Source organism: Rhinoderma darwinii, chromosome 5 (genome assembly GCF_050947455.1).
Source record: "Rhinoderma darwinii isolate aRhiDar2 chromosome 5, aRhiDar2.hap1, whole genome shotgun sequence".
Taxonomy (NCBI): Eukaryota; Metazoa; Chordata; class Amphibia; order Anura; family Rhinodermatidae; genus Rhinoderma; species Rhinoderma darwinii.
In genome coordinates, this window is record NC_134691.1 from 86383712 (window position 1) to 86404611 (window position 20900).

General features: G+C 42.8%; 1 protein-coding gene across 1 annotated transcript in view; it reads left to right on the forward strand.

Moving 5' to 3' along the window:
- Window positions 1–2979: 2979 nt before the first annotated feature.
- LYPLA1 (lysophospholipase 1) overlaps window positions 2980–20900 on the forward strand; it is a 36935-nt gene continuing 19014 nt past the window's right edge. The window contains exons 1-5 of the mRNA XM_075826244.1: window positions 2980–3167; window positions 5731–5762; window positions 7012–7077; window positions 7511–7558; window positions 11737–11807. Of these exons, the coding sequence (XP_075682359.1) occupies window positions 3099–3167; window positions 5731–5762; window positions 7012–7077; window positions 7511–7558; window positions 11737–11807 (286 nt within the window). The 5' untranslated portion in view covers window positions 2980–3098. The remainder of the gene's footprint in view (window positions 3168–5730; window positions 5763–7011; window positions 7078–7510; window positions 7559–11736; window positions 11808–20900) is intronic.

Here is a 20900-nt window from a genome sequence, read left to right on the forward strand (position 1 = left end):
CTTATGATCAGGATAAATGAAAAAATATATTTCAATACATTTGTATGCTACAATTACTTTTATTTTCAAACTGTTACATTTTAGATGATGAAAAATCAAAATTGTTCTTTTTTTTCTGTCTTTCCACGGCTATAAAAAAAGTAACAAAAATGTTACCTATACATATATACCACAAAAAGGAAGCACTACATGTCCCAAGAAAACAGTGCAAAATTCACATCGATACATAAAACACATACAGAGTTATACTGTGTTACATCTGTGAATAGCAAAACTGCGAAAATTGCTCTGGTCACTAAGGTTTAAAACACCTTCAGTATTAAGGGGTTAATGGACATTGTAATAAACAATGGCATAAAGTAAGATAACTACACCGTGTTCCAAATTATTATGCACATTGGATTTAAGTGTCATAAACATTTCATTATTAGTTTTTCAATGAAACTCATGGATGGTATTGTGTCTTAGGGCTCTTTGGATCATTGTAATCAATCTCAGACACCTGTGATAATTAGTTTGCCAGGTGTGCCCAATCAAAGGAAAACTACTTAAGAAGGACGTTCCACATTATTAAGCAGGCCACAGGTTTCAAGCAATATGGGAAAGAAAAAGGATGTCTCTGCTACCGAAAAGCGTGAAATAGTGCAATACCTTGGACAAGGTATGAAAACATTGGATATTTCAAGAAAACGTAAGCGTGATCATCGTACTGTGAAAAGATTTGTGGCTGATTCACAGCGCAGACGGGTTCGTTCAGATAAAGGCATAATGAGGAAGGTTTCTGCCAGACAAATTAATAGGATTAGGAGAGCAGCTGCTAAAATGCCATTACAAAGCAGAAAACAGGTATTTGAAGCCGCTGGTTCCTCTGGAGTCCCGCAAACCTCAAGGTGTAGGATCCTCCAGAGGTTTGCAAGTGTGCATAAAGCTATTATTCGGCCACCCCTAAACAATGCTCACAAGCAGAAACGGTTGCAGTGGGCTCAGAAATACATGAAGACTAATTTTCAAACCGTGTTGTTTATGGATGAGTGCCGTGCAACCCTGGATGGTCCAGATGGATGGAGTAGTGGATGGTTGGTGAATGGCCACCATGTCCCAACAAGGCTGCGACGTCAGCAAGGAGGTGGCGGAGTCATGTTTTGGGCTGGAATCATGGGGAGAGAGCTGGTAGGCCCCTTTAGGGTCCCTGACGGTGTGAAAATGACGTCTGCAAAGTACATAGAGTTTATGACTGACCACTTTCTTCCGTGGTACAAAAAGAAGAACCGTGCCTTCCGTAGCAAAATTATCTTCATGCATGACAATGCACCATCTCATGCTGCAAAGAATACCTCTGTGTCATTGGCTGCTATGGACATAAAAGGAGAGAAACTCATGGTGTGGCCCCATGTTCCCTGACCTCAACCCTATTGAGAACCTTTGGAGCATCCTCAAGCAAAATATCTATGAGGGTGGGAGGCAGTTCACATCAAAACAGAAGCTCTGGGAGGCTATTCTAACATCCTGCAAAGATATTCAAGCAGAAACTGTCCAAATAGTCACAAATTCAATGGATGCAAGAATTGTGAAGGTGATATCAAAGAAGGGGTCCTATGTTAACATGTAACTTGGCCTGTTAAGTTTTTTTTGGATTGAAAGATCTTTTTATTTCTGTAAATATGATCTCCTGATGCTGCAAATTCAACAAATTACCATTTTAGTTCTCTTTACAACCTTTAAAATGTTTTGATCTCTGTTGTGAATAATAATGTGAAAAAGTGCATTTTGAGTTTTTTACTTCGAAAAAAAAATCTGTTATTATTAGGAGATTTGTTCAATAAAATTCGCATTATACTCCAACGGTTGATGGCTTGAAGATTATACTGACTGTCATTTGCATCGACTATTTAGGAAAATCAGCAAAAAATAACATTTGCATAATAATAATTTGGAATGCGGTGTAATTACCTGGGGAAGACCTAGAGCCTTTTTGAAAATAGGCACCACATTTGCCCTGGGCCAGTCCCTTGGCACTATACCAGTCACTAGAGAATCTCTGAATATTATGAAGAGGGGGACAGAAATAACTGAACTAAGCTCTTTAAGAACTCTAGGGTGTATCCCATCTGGTCCCGGAGCCTTGTGCATTTATTTTTTACGCATTCTGCATATTTTTTTTTCTTTCTTTATAATTGGAGCCTAGAGTCTGTGTATTCCACTGTATGTCTGCACAGTGACATATGTTGGGAGATCTAGGTTGGGAAATACTGCGTCAGAAGCCTAAAAAACAATGTGAACTGTGCTTTATGGTGCATATACACATAAAATAAACATCGGCTGACAGCAGATATCAGGGAAAGAAGTAGCGGGCACGTTGGATTCCTTCGTTCCTTAGGTGTACGCCACTTTTAGCCTATTCTTCTTTGAGGACCACCCCCCCCCCCCCCCCCCACTCCAGACCATTTTTGCAGCACTTTATGTCGGTCGTTTCACTGTATGTTAATGCAAAAAAATCAACTGCTATTCTTCGCCTTATGTATGAACGTCAATTTAGAGTGCACAGACTCGTGACCTATGTGCTGTATAGTCTGTCAGGTATGCACCTTAGGCCATTTTTGATAAAGGTGTTCCGGGGAGTGTGAAACATTCCAGCAAGTTACTACTTGACCGGCTCTAGCTTGTACGGTGGGCGGTCCCGGCTGAGTGAAGTTCTCCGCACTGTAATGCCGGGAGTACCGGGCTGTTACGCTACATCAGAGGCCGCACTCAGCAGTCACACACGGCACCCTCGTGTCTGCTGACGTCACTGACAAGTTCGTCTCCCCAAAACGAAAGGTAGAATGTGGCCCACTTTATCCCCGCTTTCTCCAATCGCAGGCGGCCGTAAGACCCCATCACTGCCTTCATTCCCGCCCACTCGCTGTAGTTCGCGCTTATGCTCGCCCGGTCATTGGCTGAGAATGAGGCAGGAGGGGCCTGTTCTGAAGATCCTGACGACAGCGACACGCCCTCTTCTGCGCGGCTTAGCTCTGGGTTATCGAAGGATAAGGGCGGCGCAGCCGTGTACAGTGACAGATACCCGGCACAACGAGGACGGCGCTGTACATACCCGGTGTATGTGCGGCAATAACATGTCCGTCCCCCTGCCTGCCATAGTGCCCGCCGCCCGCAAGGCCACGGCCGCGGTGAGTCTGCTTAGTATAAGCTTCCCCAGCCTTTACTGCAACCCCTGCCCCCACTCCTGTGTGTCACTCATCACTCTCCTAGTAGGTCACCCACCCTGCTGTTCTGCCTTACTTGTCCCTCACCACTTTCCTGCATGTCATCTTACTCTTCTCTGTCCTGTCACACCCTGCGCTCCACCTGCCATGCCTGTGTGTGACTATTGGGGCGACTGCTTGTCACATGTCCAGATTAAAGAAAAGTGCTCCAGGGAGATCTATCTATCTATCTATCCATCTCTCTCTATAAAGCTATAACCTGGTATTCTACAACCTTTGGCTCTCCAGTTTTTAGGAGAGTATAACCCCCAGCATTCCTTCACAGCTGCTATTTAGAGGTTGTGGTTTTGTAGCCTCAGATGGAGGGGTGACGGCCCGGGACCTACCGCTTATTGTAAATGAAATGAGGCATCACTTCTCTATTTACTGCCCGTTCTACTGTCGGCTGCCCCTACAGCCCTGGCATCATTGTGCTGTGCTATGGGGGGCTGCCCCTCATCTCTGGCCTCGGTGCCGATTATCTCTGTGTGGCGCTTCTTATAAGGGACAGGGTTTCCAATGAATGGAGAGGATTTCTGCATTGTCGTGAATTGTCCTCACGGATCTGTAATCCAGAAAGGAAGGCACGTATCACTGGAGCTGTAAGTGGCCACGATCTCCGACACAGGCACGCAGATTTATTTCTCCGATTCTTAGAAAAAAAATGAGTGTCGGGTTATATCAGATGCTGTTATACAGAGGTATTCTAGGGGAGAATGTCGTGCCATACGGCATCACATAATATGGAACTATAGGGACTCTGTGCCCCCATACAGAATAAGGCCTAGTTCACACAGAGTAGTTTAACAGGCAGAAAAAATCTGCCTCAAAATTCCTGAAGGAATGCTTGACGCTTTTTTCCCGTGTTTTTAGTCATGCAGTTTTTTCTCAAAATTCCTTCAACAATTTTGAGGCAGATTTTTACCTGCTTGCAATCTCTTGCCGCGATTTTCGGGCATTTTACGCCCACCGCCATTGAGTGCCTTGGGCAAAAAAAGCTTTCGCTGCCTGCCATTGATTTCAATGGGAGGTCAGAGGTTGAACCGCGGCAAGAAAGAGCATGCTGCCGTGGGGAAAAAAACCGCCTCTGCCTCTCATTGAAACCTGTTTCAGAAATTTTTTGGTGCAGATTCCAATGCGGTTTCCGCATCAAAATCAGAATAAAAAAAACTGTGTGAACTGGGCCTAATGCAGAAAAAAAACTGTGTGAACTGGGCCTAATGCAGAAAAAAAACTGCTCCAAACAAGCCCTTCAGGGAAAGAAATACCTGTATTTTTGCTCTGATACGACGTGGTTTCCGCGTCAAAATTAGCGCAAATCTCTGTTTGAACTGTCCCTAAAGTCTTTTTCTACGTTGATCAGTTCCGGTCAGTATAACGACAGGTTCATCTATGAGGTTTTTCCTTGGTTAGTTGTGTGTTTTTGTGTTTCTATTCAGAGCGAATCTTAATGATTTTCTTTTATTTCACAACCAGGGCTGTGTGAATCCAGAGAACAGATGACCATCTGTTCTACTTCTTTACAGCGATCAATAATTGAGTTGTAACCGAAGTCATATGCCTCGCATGATGCCATCCGTTCTTGTGTGCCACGCCATATTGCAGCCATTGTTCTGTAATGCAATGCCACGTGTAGGCTTCGTGACCGGCTACAACATCCAGAACACGGACCCATTGATTTCAATGGGGCCATTCACACATGCGTGAGTTTTCACACAGCGAGTGTCCGTTGCGTGAAACCCACTTCATGTTCTATATTGCTGCGTTTTCACGCACCTAGTCGACCCATTGCGTGAAAACCACGGACAGCACACGGACACACATCCGTGTTTCACGCATCAATTGCATTGAAAAAAAAAAGTGCAAGTGCGAGAAACACATGCCACACGCAAAGCACACTGATGGTAAAACGCAACGCACAGATTTATGCCTATTTTTTAGGCGCGTATATGTCACGCTGGTGTGAACGTAGCCTTAGTCGTGTCCTTCATGACTTTTCACTGGAGGACTGCAGATCTGCATTGAAATAGGTTTCCATTAGGTTAACCTGTTTCCATCCTACAGGGAATGAATGTAGTTGTGGTTCATTCCAAAGGACAGCGAGCGCGCGTGTGACCCGCTCTCTGCCGGCAGCCTGGACTAAAACCAACCTGTTCTGGTTTCCACTTTTTGTGCGGGGAAAGAAAGCATTTTACCGAATGTGGCGTGTGAGTTTACAGGGGTAACTTGGCATTCAATGCCGGTCATCAAAACCCGTAACACAACTTTCTTGTGAAAGCGAGTGGCAAAAATGTTGTGCCGTCTATTCTGAGCTGTGCCAAATGTCGTCCTCTGCAGCTGGTGTCATTGTCACACAAGCCTCAGGGGACCACGTAAACATGCTGTGCGTGATCATCATAGTCTTTGTACAGTTCAGTACTATAAGAATTATTTTATTTTTTTTAAATTGAATTAACCCTGTGTTTTTTGTTTTGTTTTTTTGCTGTAGGTGATCTTCCTGCACGGGTTAGGAGATACTGGGTATGTATAATTTGTGTATACATATTTTCTCCCTACACAAAGGTATCCTCTGTAGACCTCTCCTGGAGTCAATGAGGAATGTTGCTTTAAACCTCATGCACACGACTATAATAGTTTTTACTGTCGGCAAATATGGATCCGATGGCTATGGATACACATCCGTAGCCGTCCACAATTTCGGATGCGCTTATAGACTCCTATGGGCGAGATCGTCCCGCAATGGTGGACAGAATAGGACATGTTCTATATTTTGCGGATCATTTCTACGGCCCGGACACACATCCGTAAATATAAGGGAAGGTTTCTGTAGCCAATAGAAATGAATGGGTCCGCAATTTCATCCGTAATTAAGGATTCTGTAATTACGGCTGAACATTCCGGGCGTGTGCATGGGGCCTTACTAATGTATCGTAGGGTGAGAATAGTTTACTAGAACTGCTGGCGAAGTGTGGCCGCTGTCATCTCCATGTAGATTTCTATATAACTGACTTTAACAGGATGCCTGGGCAGCGTCGGACAGGGGTCACCAGAGGGAATGATTCTGAGGGCCCACCCACCAGCTCTACAGAACACGTGCACATCCACTTGTTATCATTGTACACACAGGACATATCGATAATAAGGTCTAATAGATTATTTGTGAATCACCCATAAGACATAGACCCTAGTGGCAAGGGCTAGGCTGCCAAGCTTGCTCCAAATAGGGTTGTCTTCTGCTAGACCTTTTGGGACCCATTATTGGGTCAGAGTCTGGGCCCACCGGAGGATCCTCTGGTATTCTGGTGGGCCAGTCCGATCCTGTGCCCGGGCAAAACAAAGTATTAAATAGCCCCATATGTCGAATTTCATCCGGAATGGAAAGGGCTTTTGCTTTCTCTACCGAAAGTTCCAGCATAACGGAGAAGTATAATATTAGTGTGAGCGGAGTATTTTGTATTTGGCACCTGCAGTCTCCTTTTACTTTAGAATAGCTGTTTTGGCTTGGAGGACTGGTGCGACTGCGTCTACATTTGGGCCATGCCAGATGGGCGTCTGAAGCTCTTGGCATACAGGGACTGGCACTTGTGTACTGGGTAAGCCTGCGCTCCGTGAGCAGTGTAAATGCTGGATTTTTCTACAGGACATCTACTGTCTCCGAGCATAAAGTGATCTATATTATATACACAATGCACAGGGATATCTACTTTGTAATATGCTGGATGTATGGGAACTATATCTGTATACTCACTCTTCCTTTTCTACCCCACAGGCATGGCTGGGCAGAAGCTATGGCAAGCATTAGAAGTCCCCATGTGAAGTATATATGTCCGCATGCGTAAGTGTCATCTATGTATGTTAGAATAATAATTTAAAAAAAATCGTTAGTTTAGTTAGTTTAGTTAGTTTAGTTAGTTTAGTTAGTTTAGTTAGTTTAGTTAGTTTAGTTAGTTTAGTTAGTTTAGTTAGTTTAGTTAGTTTAGTTCGTTTAGTTAGTTTGTTTTTTGTGCGTGGTCCAGAGTTTCATTGTTCTATCCATAGTCTTGTGTAGTCATGCCGGATCTTTTTATAACCATCTTTGTTAAACTCCTTTGCTTAAATGTTTTTTATTTTGTGCTACGGAGTCCAATCTTCTCATGTCCAGTTTATCTGCCACGATCTAGCGGTTACTTGCGTGGTTGTGGTATGGTGCCAAAGTTCAGCTTGCTGATTTCTAGCAGTTGTAACTTAGATCGTTATTGGGTACATTGACTTCCAATTTCTATTTTCAGGCCCGTTATGCCAGTATCGCTGAATATGAACATGGCAATGCCATCGTGGTAAGTAATTACATACTGAGCCTGTGAAATGCTACAATTTATTGTTACCCTTCCTGCTAATCTAGCTTTACACTTGTGCTACATATTTCTGTATGAAGTCATGGCATTGGCATCAATTCCCTAGTCTACATTTGGCTATAATTCCCACTTTGCAAGTGACTCATTTGAAGACTGGGCAGAGCAGCAGAGGGAAAATCAAATACCCCACTGTTCTCCTAGTCAGCCAGCAGAATGCAGGTGGCTATTTCTGGCAGTCTGTAGTCTGCCCTTGGATTATCATGTAATGTAATGGATCCTGGACCCTAGTAGTTCCGATTACTGTGAAAATGCAGACTGCTAGATATTTTTGGCTTGAAAGCCTCAGTATGTTGTTTTCTTGGAAATTTTAGATGACCATGGGTCCGCATGGATAATGTAATAAATTGGCTACCCCTTTCTGTAAAGCCCCCCCCCCCCCATCTCCAGTGATGATCCTATATTACCAGGGTAAGCTGCAAGTGGCCATACATTCTTCTGCAAGGACACCTACGGGTGGATTTACATGTGTCAGATTTTGTTGCAGAAATTTTTGTAACCATTTTATTCATCTGAATGGGGTTGTTTCTGCAGCAGCTTCGTGGATTTCTGCAAGTTGCATTCAGATGAATGGAACTGATTTTCAGTCGCAGAAATTTCTCCAACAAAATCTGCCGCGTGTAAATCCATCCTAAAAGTATGTCCGCACGTAGCATAAACAGTGCGGATTAACTGCAACGGTTCTCATTGTGGAAAATCCGCAGCGTTCTATAGTAGCAGCAGAAATCAGACGAAAAACCTTTTATAAATTGACTAGTGGTGTGATTTTTTTTTTTAATCTGCACCATGTCAATTTATGCTTCGGAATCACTGCTTTTCAGTTGCAGGTCCTCCCTATTAACCCCTTAATGACCAGCTACATTTTTTCCGTTTTTACCTCTGCATTTCAGCAGCCATAACATTTCTATTTTTTCATTGATGTGGCCGTATGAGGCCTTGTTTTATGCGGGAGAAGTTTTTTGTTTTTTTCTCACAGTTTGGAGGTAGAAAAAAATTATTTTTACGGCGTGAATATAGGAAAAAGCGATTCTCGTCATAATTATTATTATTTTTTTTTTATCCTGTTCACTTTTCATACTAAATAACCCGTTAGTTAATTCTTAAGGTTATTATGGTGGTTTAGATACCTAATATGTGTAGGTTTTTTATTTAGTGTAGGGGCAATAAAATATATTTCATGCCAAATCTTGACTTTTTTTTTTTTTTTTTTTTTTTTTTTTTAAATCCTAGTAAGGGATAACTTGATTTAAAACTAAATTATTTTTTTTTACTTGGAATGTATTAGCATACTCTTGTATGCTAATACATCATACTGTGTCACTATGACACAGGCTGCTGTTAGGGCAACCCATAGTGTACCCTAACAGCAGGCTTACTGAACAGACAGCCCTGGGGTCCTTTGTAGGTCCATAGGGCTGACTGCAAAGGGATTCCCTGCTCTTTGATCACGTCACCGGGTTTCTGATGACTAGATGATGGAGGGGAGTTCCCTTTGATCTTGCCACGGACTGCAAAGGGTTAAACAGCTGGGGGGGGTCCGAATGTTTTCCGACCCCAGCTCTATTCAGCAGGCTGCGCTAAGTTCAGGAGCTGTTAGTTACAGCTCCTGCTTAGAGGATGAGCGCTCATCAGCCTCTTCTACAGCGACGCCAAAAGACGTCGCTGTAGACTAAGCACCTGCACCGCCTGCCGTCATTAAGGTGCTAAATTCAATGGGAGGTTAAACCCACAGCAAATAGCAGATGTTGGGATTTTTATGGCAGAAAAGCTGCAACTCAGGAAAAAAAAAAAAAGCTTGTACTTACCCCGTTCTCTGTAATCTTGGCAATGCGTCATTCTTCTGTCCCAGGCAGCCTACTGGGATGACGTTTCATCCCATGTGACTGCTGCAGCCAATCACAGGCTGCAGCAGTCACATAGGCTGCAGTGTCATCTCAGGAGGCCGGGCTGCATGGAAAACAGGGATGTGTCGCCATGACTACAGAAGACGGGGTAAGTATTTATTTTTTTCACAATTTGGTGCAGTTTTTTCGCCAGAGTTCCCTTCAGGTTCCAGGGCAGAGCCCTATGTGAATATGGCCAAAGGCTGATTTCACACATCACATATCTTAATTGCGGATTTTACACTTTGCAATGCCAATAGGAGAGATCTGCGACAAATCCGTCACAAATATGCGATGTTGTAACTCCGCAGAGGACACTTATTTTTCTAGGACTTTCATATACCCTAACAGTTTGGCTTGGGCCATCCCTTTAGTATACAGATAACATACTTCGTTCTAATGTTTCAGTCTGATTTGAGATGATGTATTAACTGAACGGACGTCTTTGTAATGCCACGGTACACTGTGCGGATGCCGTCTACAGCATGAAGAGTACAGCTTTGTTTTGCAGCTTTCCTATCCCAATGTAGGCCAAGTATTGGTGATCCTTCCTTTTGGCTGGCGTAGCAGGTGTTGCCATATGCCACTGCATTAGATTGGCTGTTACTCTGGAGCCTCTCATAGAGCGCGCATCTGCCTGACAAAAAATATTGTATGAAGGCCTCTAGTCCTAGCTATTGTGGGGTGTAATAAAAGCGAGACCAACGTTACGTTATTACCTTATGTGTGTCTGATGTCGTTCTCATTCACTTTTAACCGTGCTGCTCATAACTTTATTCTTTCCTTTTTTTGTGAAGTTTTTATAGGGGAACAAACGTTAGCTTGGTTAGAACAGTAAACAGGGCTTAGTCATACCGTGCTTGCAAAACTGGTTCTTAAGTGTTGTCATTGAGGCTCGCTTTGTTGTTTGCATATTGTCAGAAGAGGGACAATAACTTGTGGATGTAGACGGAGATGAGCTCGCTCTTACGACCGTACTGTACAGACGCTATGTTATGTTCGCAATGAAAAACAAGGGATCATCTTGCACTCTACCCCATAAGTTGGTGTCTCTGTTGTCTGTTAACCTGCCCATCGGAAAATACATTCCAGATTAACCAGTAGTAGTACATTTACTCCTACAGACTGTGTTCTTGCATCTGTGGCTATATTTTCCAATTCTCATTGTAAGGAACTTTATGTTGTATTATTAATAACTTGTCTTTAGTATACCACCTACGGTCTGACTTTTTTTTTGTGTCCTCCCGTCTGTTTTTCGGTAAAAAAAAATCGGTGTTTTTTTTTTTTTTTTTTAAAGAGGTTCGGTGGCAGGTGAGTTGTAATTGTTGGAAATGTCTTTACTAGGAATTTTGACTATGCCAAGTTAAATGGGCTATAGCCTGCCCAACACCTTCATACAGTCAGTGAGGGTCTAAACTTATGAGCGATGCTGGTTTGTCCTCCGCTGTAACATGTCCGTATAGGATTCATTGAGGACTTTCCCTGAAGCTGCAGCCGATGGTCCAGTAGTACTGCAGGCGTCTAGATAGGAGGCTGTCATGAGTTTCATGTTACTCCTCAATTTTAGTAATACCCCGATATAAGGAAATGTTCTTCTTGTTATCTCTTTATTGTAGTAATGCTTATTGAAGGTTTGTGATGGACTTTGCAGCATAATAAATTAAATGTGATCATTGCAAATGGATTAGCTAGAATGAAAACGTCTACTGTCACATAAAGATGAAGTGGGAGTCCGGAGAATGATTCCAGCTACAATGACCATAATGAGCCGACAACCCGTAACCTTTTTTATAACCCATTTGTCTTGCATTAATGCAATGTATGCTTTTGTCTGGAAGTTTCCGCTTATATCCCCCCTATTTCTACACATTTTAGGTCTTAATATTACAGGTTGGAGTAATTCCCCTGCTGCAACCCTGCCAAGGGACTAGAAGTAGATCTGCTTCCTTCTAATTAATTTTTAAATGACAATGTAATTAAAAATTCAGTGTCCACTGGGCAAAGCTGGCTTAGCGTTGTCTGGAAACAACACGACATAAAACTAATGGTTCCTGAAGGCTTTAAGAGGAGCGCAGCTCTGCAGGATGATATTAATGTTGCATTCACTTGAGATGTTTGCAATTGTTTTAGGAAATATAATGATGGACAAAACCGTTTTCTATCTAAATACAGTGGGACATGTTTCTTAATGACCTGTGTTTAATATGTTGATGTTTTTAGGTTTGACATAATTGGATTGTCTCCCGATGCACAAGAAGATGACGCTGGCATCAAGCAGGCTGCAGAGAATAGTAAGCTGGTGCACTATTTATTTCATTCATGTGTATCGGAAAAAGTGAGATGGGGGCTTTATGGATATTACGCGTGTCGTCGTCCCCCCCCCCCCCCATCCCGAACTACATATTTCTTAATATATTTAGACTAGAAAACTGTTGTAAAGACATTAACGAATCTGCCCCAATATTCCCATCAATTAGCACACTACTCGTCTATGGGTAGGGCTAGCGGTAAGACCTAAAGTTGACTTGGGTAATGGGCGCATGTCTACAGCTGAGGTTTAAAAATAGGCACGGTAACTCTCAGTGTTGGAGTTGGCGGTGGCAGTCCCACATCTGTCTGGCGAGGCATTTCTGTCCCATGATGTAGCCGGTGATGTTCTGCCTGTAGGTTTTGTGGCTTTAGTTATGGCTTTGATAATTTTTAATGGAAAGTCTTGCTTGGTGGTCCGCTGTAGCAGTCCTTTGTTTCAGGCAGTTATGCCTCCGGACCAGATGGTAAAGTTGTCAGTGAGAAATACTGACAATGGCACATCTGTAGGGTTTATTCTGATTTTTCTTGATGTTTTCTCTTATAAGTTATGGAATTCACGTGACTGTAAAACCTCCAGTACCTGAACAGCATTAGGTTAGGCGCGTTGTCGTGCAAGGAAAAGGAATCGAAAGTGATAGATGTGCCTGAATAGCACAGCGGCAGCTTTGCTCTAGTGATAGTGGGGGGTCCCAGTGGTCAGACCCTCACCGATGAGTGAAAATGACATACTCTTGTGATATGCCATAACATATAGTTGAAGGCAAACCTCAACCCATTCACTGCCATAACAATTTTTGCACTTTGGGCATACACAAGTAAAACCTGAATTAGAAATAGAAAAAAACCATCTACGCCCATACCCATATATTTGCTGAAATACACAGCACTTAAAGGGAATGTGTTGCCAGAAAAACATGTTTTGTTTTTTTTAATTAAACATTTAGTGTGTAGGTGATTAAACATTGTTCAAATTTTTTTTATTTTTTTCACGAGTCAGGAAATATTATAAATTAGATTCTAATTTATAATATTTCCCATTGCTGGTCACTAGATGGAGCTATTCCCAAAATTGCAGCATTGCAAAATTGGGTAAAAAGCCCTCGCTCTAGTGAGCTCTCAGCATCCCCCCCTCCTTTATCCTGGCTAGTGCCGGGATAAACGAGGGGTTTGAACGGTGTATCCTCCTACACTGTGTCGCCATTTTTTGAGCTAACACACAGTGTAGTAGGTTTACATACAGTAGTAAACGTACACGAACATACATTGAAATCTCTTACCTGCTCCTGCCGCCGCGGCTCCCTCCGGCCCGTCCGCTCCGTCTGGTGCCGCTGGTCCAAGTGCACAAGTCCGGAAGCCGCGACCGGAAGTAGTAATCTTACTGTCCGGCCGCGACTTCCGGTCCACAGGAAAATGGCGCCGACGGCGCCAATTTCAAATTGGACTGTGTGGGAGCGGCGCATGCGCAGTTCCCACACAGACGGCGTACACAGAAGTGGATGGGACGGGAGCCGTTCGCAGTCCCTATGGGACTGTGGCTGCCGTATTCCATGTCTGTATGTGTCGTTAATCGACACATACAGAAATGGAACAAAAAATGGCAGCCCCCATAGGGAAGAAAAAGTGTAAAAATAAGAAAAAGTAAAACACAAACACACAAATAAATATAAACGTTTTTAATAAAGCACTAACATCTTTAACATATGAAAAAAAAATTTGTGATGACACTGTTCCTTTAAAGGTTTTTTTTCCGAGAGTCAATTTTTTTTTAGGCAGGGAATGTGATAAAATACAAAAGAAACATTACTGACCTGGTATATCCCCCGACACTCCAGTGCTGCTGCTTCGGTGACCTCCGACGGTCTGTTAGCTGTCCTGCAGTGATGACCTGCCGACTACCCGCATATGACCAGTGCCTCACCGCTGAGGCCAGTGATTAGCTAGAACGGTCATGCGCGGGTACTCGGCATGTCATCACTGCATGCCAGCTGACCAAGACCAGTAGGGCCACCAGATCGGTGATGCTGGAGCGGTGGAGGATCTATCAGATGGGTGTTTATTTTGTTATTTTATCACACTTTCTGCCTTTAGACAAATTTTGGGTGGCTCTGGAAAACCCATTTAACACTCATGGGTGCCTTCATGCATCTTTGCATCAAAGGGTAACCTTGTTTAAAATATGCATAGAAATCCATACTTGTGGCTAAAAGTCTGACCCAAGCAGAGTCTGAGACACACAACACCTCCTAAAAATACAATAAGCGCAGAATTCATACAATGCACTTATACCTGCCATAAGAGTTGTTCAGTTTCAGCAAATTAATGTTGATTTTTGTATAATTAAAAGTTATACAATTTTCCAATATACTTTCTGTATTAATTCCTGGGTTTTCAAGATCTCTGCTTGTTATTCAGTAGGAACGTTCTTTGTTTACTTCTAGTGTATAAAATTCTGAGCGTGGTCATGTGATAGACACACAGGTGCTGGGATCGTTAGAAGACACCGTTCTGATACATACTGTAATTGTAACGAGCCGTGCACCTGTGTGTCCATCACATGACCATGGACAGATTTTTTTTTCCACGGCTAGTAAACAATGAATGTTTCTACTGAATAACAAGCAGAGATCTTGAAAACTGTGAGGAATTAATACAGAAAGTATATTGGAAAATGTAATAACTTTTAATTATACAGAAAAAAATATATATTTAATGCATATAGCGTCACTAAATCGCCAGAACTGAATAGACTAAAAATATGAGCGATCCAGGTCTCGGAGTCGACAAATAATCTGATTAGATATTCAGACATATCAAAGTTTGGATCGGTAGGTGTTCCGGGTACTGAGACCACCCACCATCGCTGAAACAAAGGTGCAGAACCGCTAAGCTGAGTGCTTTGCTCTCCGTTATGATAAGCGCTCCTCGTCAGGCTGAAGATTGCTTACCTAGAACTTTGTAAGCCGTCTTCAGCTTGACGGAGAGCGCCAATCACAGCCAATGGTGTAGGACGCTCCGCTGAGCACTTCTTCACCTTCGTTTCAGCGACGATGGGGGGGTCTCAGCACCCGGACCCCCACCGCTCCAAACTTTTCATATGTCTTTATGACATATCAAAAGTTTTTGAAAGTGTAGTTATTTTTAATTTATTTTAGTCTGACCTATGACCTATCATTTCCATCATTTATTTTTTTTTTATTTTTTTTGGAGGAGCTAAGTTTTTGATCTAGTAATTCGCATACATCTAACATGTTTCAAGGGCTGGAAAAATTTGTGTGATGGAAATGGCACCACTCGATGATAATACAATGTAGAAAATATGCAGTAACCGTAAAGCACACGAAGCACAAGTCTTTACAATGTAAAAGTAAGGAACACTGTGATAGCTGATTTTTTTTGGAGTGGTATGTTCCTTTAAACTTTGCATCTTTAATAGAGGACAATGTTAAACCTATCCTCCCTGTAAGAACCTTAGAGAATTTGGATGATAAATATTCCACTGTTTTTATATAGGTTTTAGTTTATTATGAAAACACATGAGGATATGTCCTTTTAATTCAATTTCCTGTCTCGTTGATGAATCAGAAGGGAATAGAGGATGGTTCGGAGTCATAGGATGCACCATACTGATCCATCTACTGAGGCCATAATGAGATTCTCTCTCTCGCTACGCCCGACCTTCCTTATTAGATTATGATGCGGCAGCTGAAAGATCGACTTGTACTTAGCCCTTCAGACTGGCTTTGTGGTTTCCACTCAGATCAAGACACAGACTTACAAGCTGGATACTTCGGCAATGAATATTTATTTTCGATGATGATTGATGTTAATAAAATAATGCTAAAAAAACGATATAACAAAGAAATGGCTGAATACGATTTTTAACCCCTTAATGACCAGCCTATTTTAAACCTTAATGACCAAGCCATTTTTTACGTTTTTCCATCGTCGTATTCCAAGAGCTATAAACTTTTTATTTTTGCGTCGACATAGCTGTATAAGGTCTTGTTTTTTTGCGGGACAAGTTGTACTTTTTAATAGCACCATGTTGAGGTACATATTATTTATTGATTAACTTTTTTTGGGGGGGGGGGAATAGAAAAAAACCTGAAATTTTTCGTCTTAAATCTACGCCGTTTACCGTGTGATATAAATAACACAATAACTTTATTCAGCGGGTTGTTACAATTGCAACGATACCAAATTTGTATAGTTTTTGTATGTTTTGCTACTTTTACACAGTAAAAACGCTTTTTTTTTCAAAATTATTTGTTTTTGTGTCTCCATATTTGAAGAGCCGTAACGTTTTTATTTTTTCGCCGATGCGGTTGTATGAGGGCTTTTTTTTGCGGGACGACTTGTAGTTTTTATTGGTACCATTTTGGAGTAGATGCGACTTTTTGATCACTTTTTGTCACATTTTTTTTAAAGTCAGGATTCACAGAAAACAGCAATTTTTCCATTGATTTTTTTTTTACGGCGTTCACCGTGCGGGTTAAATAATGTAATAGATTTATAGTCGGGGTCGTTACGGACGCGGCGATGCCAAATATGTGTAACTTTTTTACTTTATTTTGGTTTTTAATAGTAAAGCAGTTTGTAAGGGGAAAAGGTGGGTTTTTCATTTTTTTTTTTTGATTAACTTTATGAAACTTTTTTTTAACTTCTTTACTAGTCCCATTAGGGGTCTTTAATATGCGATTCTCCGATCGCTATTATAATACACTGCAATACTTTTGTATTGCAGTGTATTACTGCCTGTCCGTTTAAAACGGACAGGCATCTGCTAGGTCATGCCTCCTGCATGATCTAGCAGGCATTTGCTCCAGGCAGACCTGGGGCCCTTTATTAGGCCCCCGGCTGCCATTGGCGACACAGACACTCAGCGATCGTATCGCCGGGTGTCGGTGGGAGAGAGAGGGAGCTCCCTCCCTCTCTCCAAAACCACTCCGATGCGGTGCACGCTATTATGCACCGCATCTGAGGGGTTAAACGGGTGAGATCGATACTTATATCGATCTCACACGGCAGAGCAGGGACGCTCCCAGCCCTCAGCTGCCTCTGGCAGCTGAGAGCAGGGAGATTTCACGGCTCCCTGCTCTGTTTACTTTATCCTGATGCAGTGCCGTAAAAAGGCATATGCATCAGAATAAAGCCCGTTCGTGGCCACCGTGAAAAGGCGTATTGGCGGTCACTAATGGGTTAAATGAAGGGATATTCCATAGCTGCCAACAGTCCTGATTTTGCTTAGACTATTTTCTACACCAAATCCTGCTCTTTGCCTGTCCTGAAGAAGTCCGCATTGATAGCCGGTCTCCTAATGCTCCGCCACTTCATCTCTGATGTGTTGTATACTCCTTTTCCTTGATCTGCGCTCCCTACTACACTTGCTTCCCCAGCCAGTCTGCCGGCAGTGACCAACTCCAGGGGACCGCAGCTCCAGAACATGCATATATTCACTCTCCGCACTGTACACAATTTGGTGCTTCTGTTCCCTGAACTAAAAGTTTGGGATCACAAGTGCTCCAATCTAGCGAGAGTAGTCTGATTTATGCAATGTTGTTTTTTTTTTTTAGTAACCATTTAACACAATAGTACAAGCAAATATAAGAAACTTTGTAATATATCCTATTACAGAAAATTGCCTTTTTCGCCATTTCTCTTCCCCTCCCCCTGACCATTTAGGGTATGTTCACACACCCTATTTACGGACATAATACGGGCGTTTTACGCCTCGAATTACATCCGAAAATATGTCTCCAAACCGCCGGCAAACATCTGCCCATTGAAATCAATGGTGTTACGATTTTCTGTGCGCACAGGCTTTTTTTTTTACGCGCCGCTGTCAAAAGACGGCGCATAAAAAGACTCCCGCGTCAAAGAAGTGCATGTCACTTCTTGAGACGTAATTGGAGCCGTTTTTCATTGACCACATTGAAAAACAGTTCCACTTACGTGCGTAATTGACGCTGGTGAAAAACGCGAGTACGAGCAATTACGTCTGAAATTAAGAAGCTGTTTTTGCCTGAAAACAGCTCCGTCATTTCAGCCGTATTGGACGCAGCCGTGTGAACATTCCCTTACTCTCAATTCACTGCTAATAAGGACTCTCGCGAATCTGTTTTTTAATAGAATCGTTGAATCTACACTGTGTTCCAAATTATTATGTACATTGGATTTAAGTGTCATAAACATTTAATTATTCGTTTTTCAATTAAACTCATGGATGGTATTGTGTCTTAGGGCTCTTTGGATCATTGTAATCAATCTCAGACACCTGTGATAATTAGTTTGCCAGGTGTGCCCAAAGGAAAACTACTTAAGAAGGACGTTCCACAAAAGAAAAAGGATCTCTCTGCTGCCGAAAAGCGTGAAATAGTGCAATACCTTGGACAAGGTATGAAATCATTGGATATTTCAAGAAAACTTAGGCGTGATCATCGTACTGTGAATAGATTTGTGGCTGATTCAGAGCAGAGACGGGTTCGTTCAGATAAAGGCATAATGGGGAAGGTTTCTGCCAGACAAATTTAATAGGATTAGGAGAGCAGCTGCTAAAATGCCATTGCAAAGCAGCAAACAGGTATTTGAAGCCGCTGGTGCCTCTGGAGTCCCGCAAACCTCAATCTGTGGGATCCTCCAGAGGTTTGCAAGTGTGCATAAAGCTATTATTCGGCCACCCCTAAACAATGCTCACAAGCAGAAACGGTTGCAGTGGGCTCAGAAATACATGAAGACTAATTTTCAAACCGTGTTGTTTACTGATGAGTGCCGTGCAACCCTGGATGGTCCAGATGGATGGAGTAGTGGATGGTTGGTGAATGGCCACCATGTCCCAACAAGGCTGCGACGTCAGCAAGGAGGTGGCGGAGTCTTGTTTTGGGCTGGAATCATGGGGAGAGAGCTGGTAGGCCCCTTTAGGGTCCCTGACGGTGTGAAAATGACCTCTGCAAAGTATGTAGAGATTGACTGAACACTTTCTTCCGTGGTACAAAAAGAAGAACCGTGTCTTCCGTAGCAAAATTATCTTCATGCATGACAATGCACCATCTCATGCTGCAAAGAATACCTCTGTGTCATTGGCTGCTATGGGCATAAAAGGAGAGAAACTCATGGTGTGGCCCCCATGTTCCCCTGACCTCGAATCTTTGGAGCATTCTCAAGCAAAATATCTGAGCGTGGGAGGCAGTTCACATCAAAACAGAAGCTCTGGGAGGCTATTCTGACATCCTGCAAAGATATTCAAGCAGAAACTGTCCAAATACTCACAAATTCAATGGATGCAAGAATTGTGAAGGTGATATCAAAGAAGGGGTCCTATGTTAACATGTAACTTGACCTGTTAAGTTTTTTTTTTTTATTGAAAGAGCTTTTGATTTCTGTAAATATGACCTCCTGATGCTGCAAATTCAACAAATTACCATTTTAGTTCTCTTTACAACCTTTAAAATGTTTTGATCTCTGTTGTGCATAATTATTTGAAACAGTGCATTTTGAGTTTTTTACTTCTAAAAAAAAATCTGTTATTAGGAGATTTGTTCAATAAAATTTGCATTATACTCCAACGGTTGATGGCTTGAAGATTATACTGCCTGTCATTTGCATCGACTATTTAGGAAAATCAGCGAAAAATAACATTTGCATAATTTGGAATGCGGTGTATTCTTTAGTGGCGCCGTCGCATTGTGCTGCAGGAGGAAGCCCCGCTGCCTTGTCACTTCCTGGTCCGCCCAGTCCTGTCCCTGCTTCCCCATGGAACTGCACTTGCAGATCGAACCATCACCACCCACCCTTGCAGATTGCATCACCACCCCCGCCTTGTAGATCGCGCCACAGTAGCTTCCAACTAGGAGCTGAATCCCCGGCCAGAGCGTCTGCAACCTCTGATCGGGGATTCAGCTCCTAGTGGCAGCTGCGATGGTGATATCTACAAGGAAGAAGGGGAGATGCGGTCTACAAGGGAGTGGGGGTTGTGCTGCGATCTATAAGGGGGGTTGGGGTGAAACCTACATGTGGGGTTGCTATCTACAAGGGAGGAGGGGGTGCTGTGATCTACATGGGGGGGGGGGGTGGTGCTATCTGCAATGGTGTGTGACACTATCTACATGGGCACTGTGGCACTATATTGGGGGGGTGGCACTATGTGGGCACTGTCGCAATGTGGCACTGACTATAAGCATTATGGCACTGTCACGATGTGGGCGCTGTGGCATTATCAATATGTGGGCACTGGCATTGTCACTATATGTGGGCACTGTGGCACTATGTGGGCACGATCTACAGGGACATTGCGGCACTATCTACAGGGACATTGCGGCACTATCTACAGGGACATTGCGGCACTATCTACAGGGACATTGCGGCACTATCTACAGGGACATTGCGGCACTATCTACAGGGACATTGCGGCACTATCTACAGGGACATTGCGGCACTATCTACAGGGACATTGCGGCTCTATCTACAGGGACATTGCGGCTCTATCTACAGGGACATTGCGGCTCTATCTACAGGGACATTGCGGCACTATCTACAGGGACATTGCGGCACTATCTTCATGGGCACTGCTGTTTTCAAGGGTTTAATACAAAAATCCTGACAAATTAAATCCATTTTTTTTTTAATGGCCATGGAAAACAGACAGACAGACTAGAAATGGATGAGAATTTGGAGACACTGATGCAAAATGGATATGAAAAACTGACATTTGATCATTTTTTAATGCCCATGTTTTTTTTAACTGTCGTGTGACTGTAGCCTAAATGTCTGTGATGCCAGGAGTCCTGTTCACATGTACTGTGATCGGGCTGTGAAATGCGGCTGACACACGGACCGTTTTTCACAGTCCAATCACGGTCGTGTGAATCAGGCTTTAATGAGAACCGGTCACCAGCATTTCACGTATTGATCTTTACTTATCCCTCACTGGTCGCTGCTATCAAAAGTTCATTGCCGTTATCCCCGCTCCTAAACTCCTCCTCTGACTGTAAATAACGGTCTGCAAATATTTTGTGCTTTTATCGTAATAATCCGGTGTCCCTTTGTGCGCACACACCAGAAGAGGACATCAATGCACA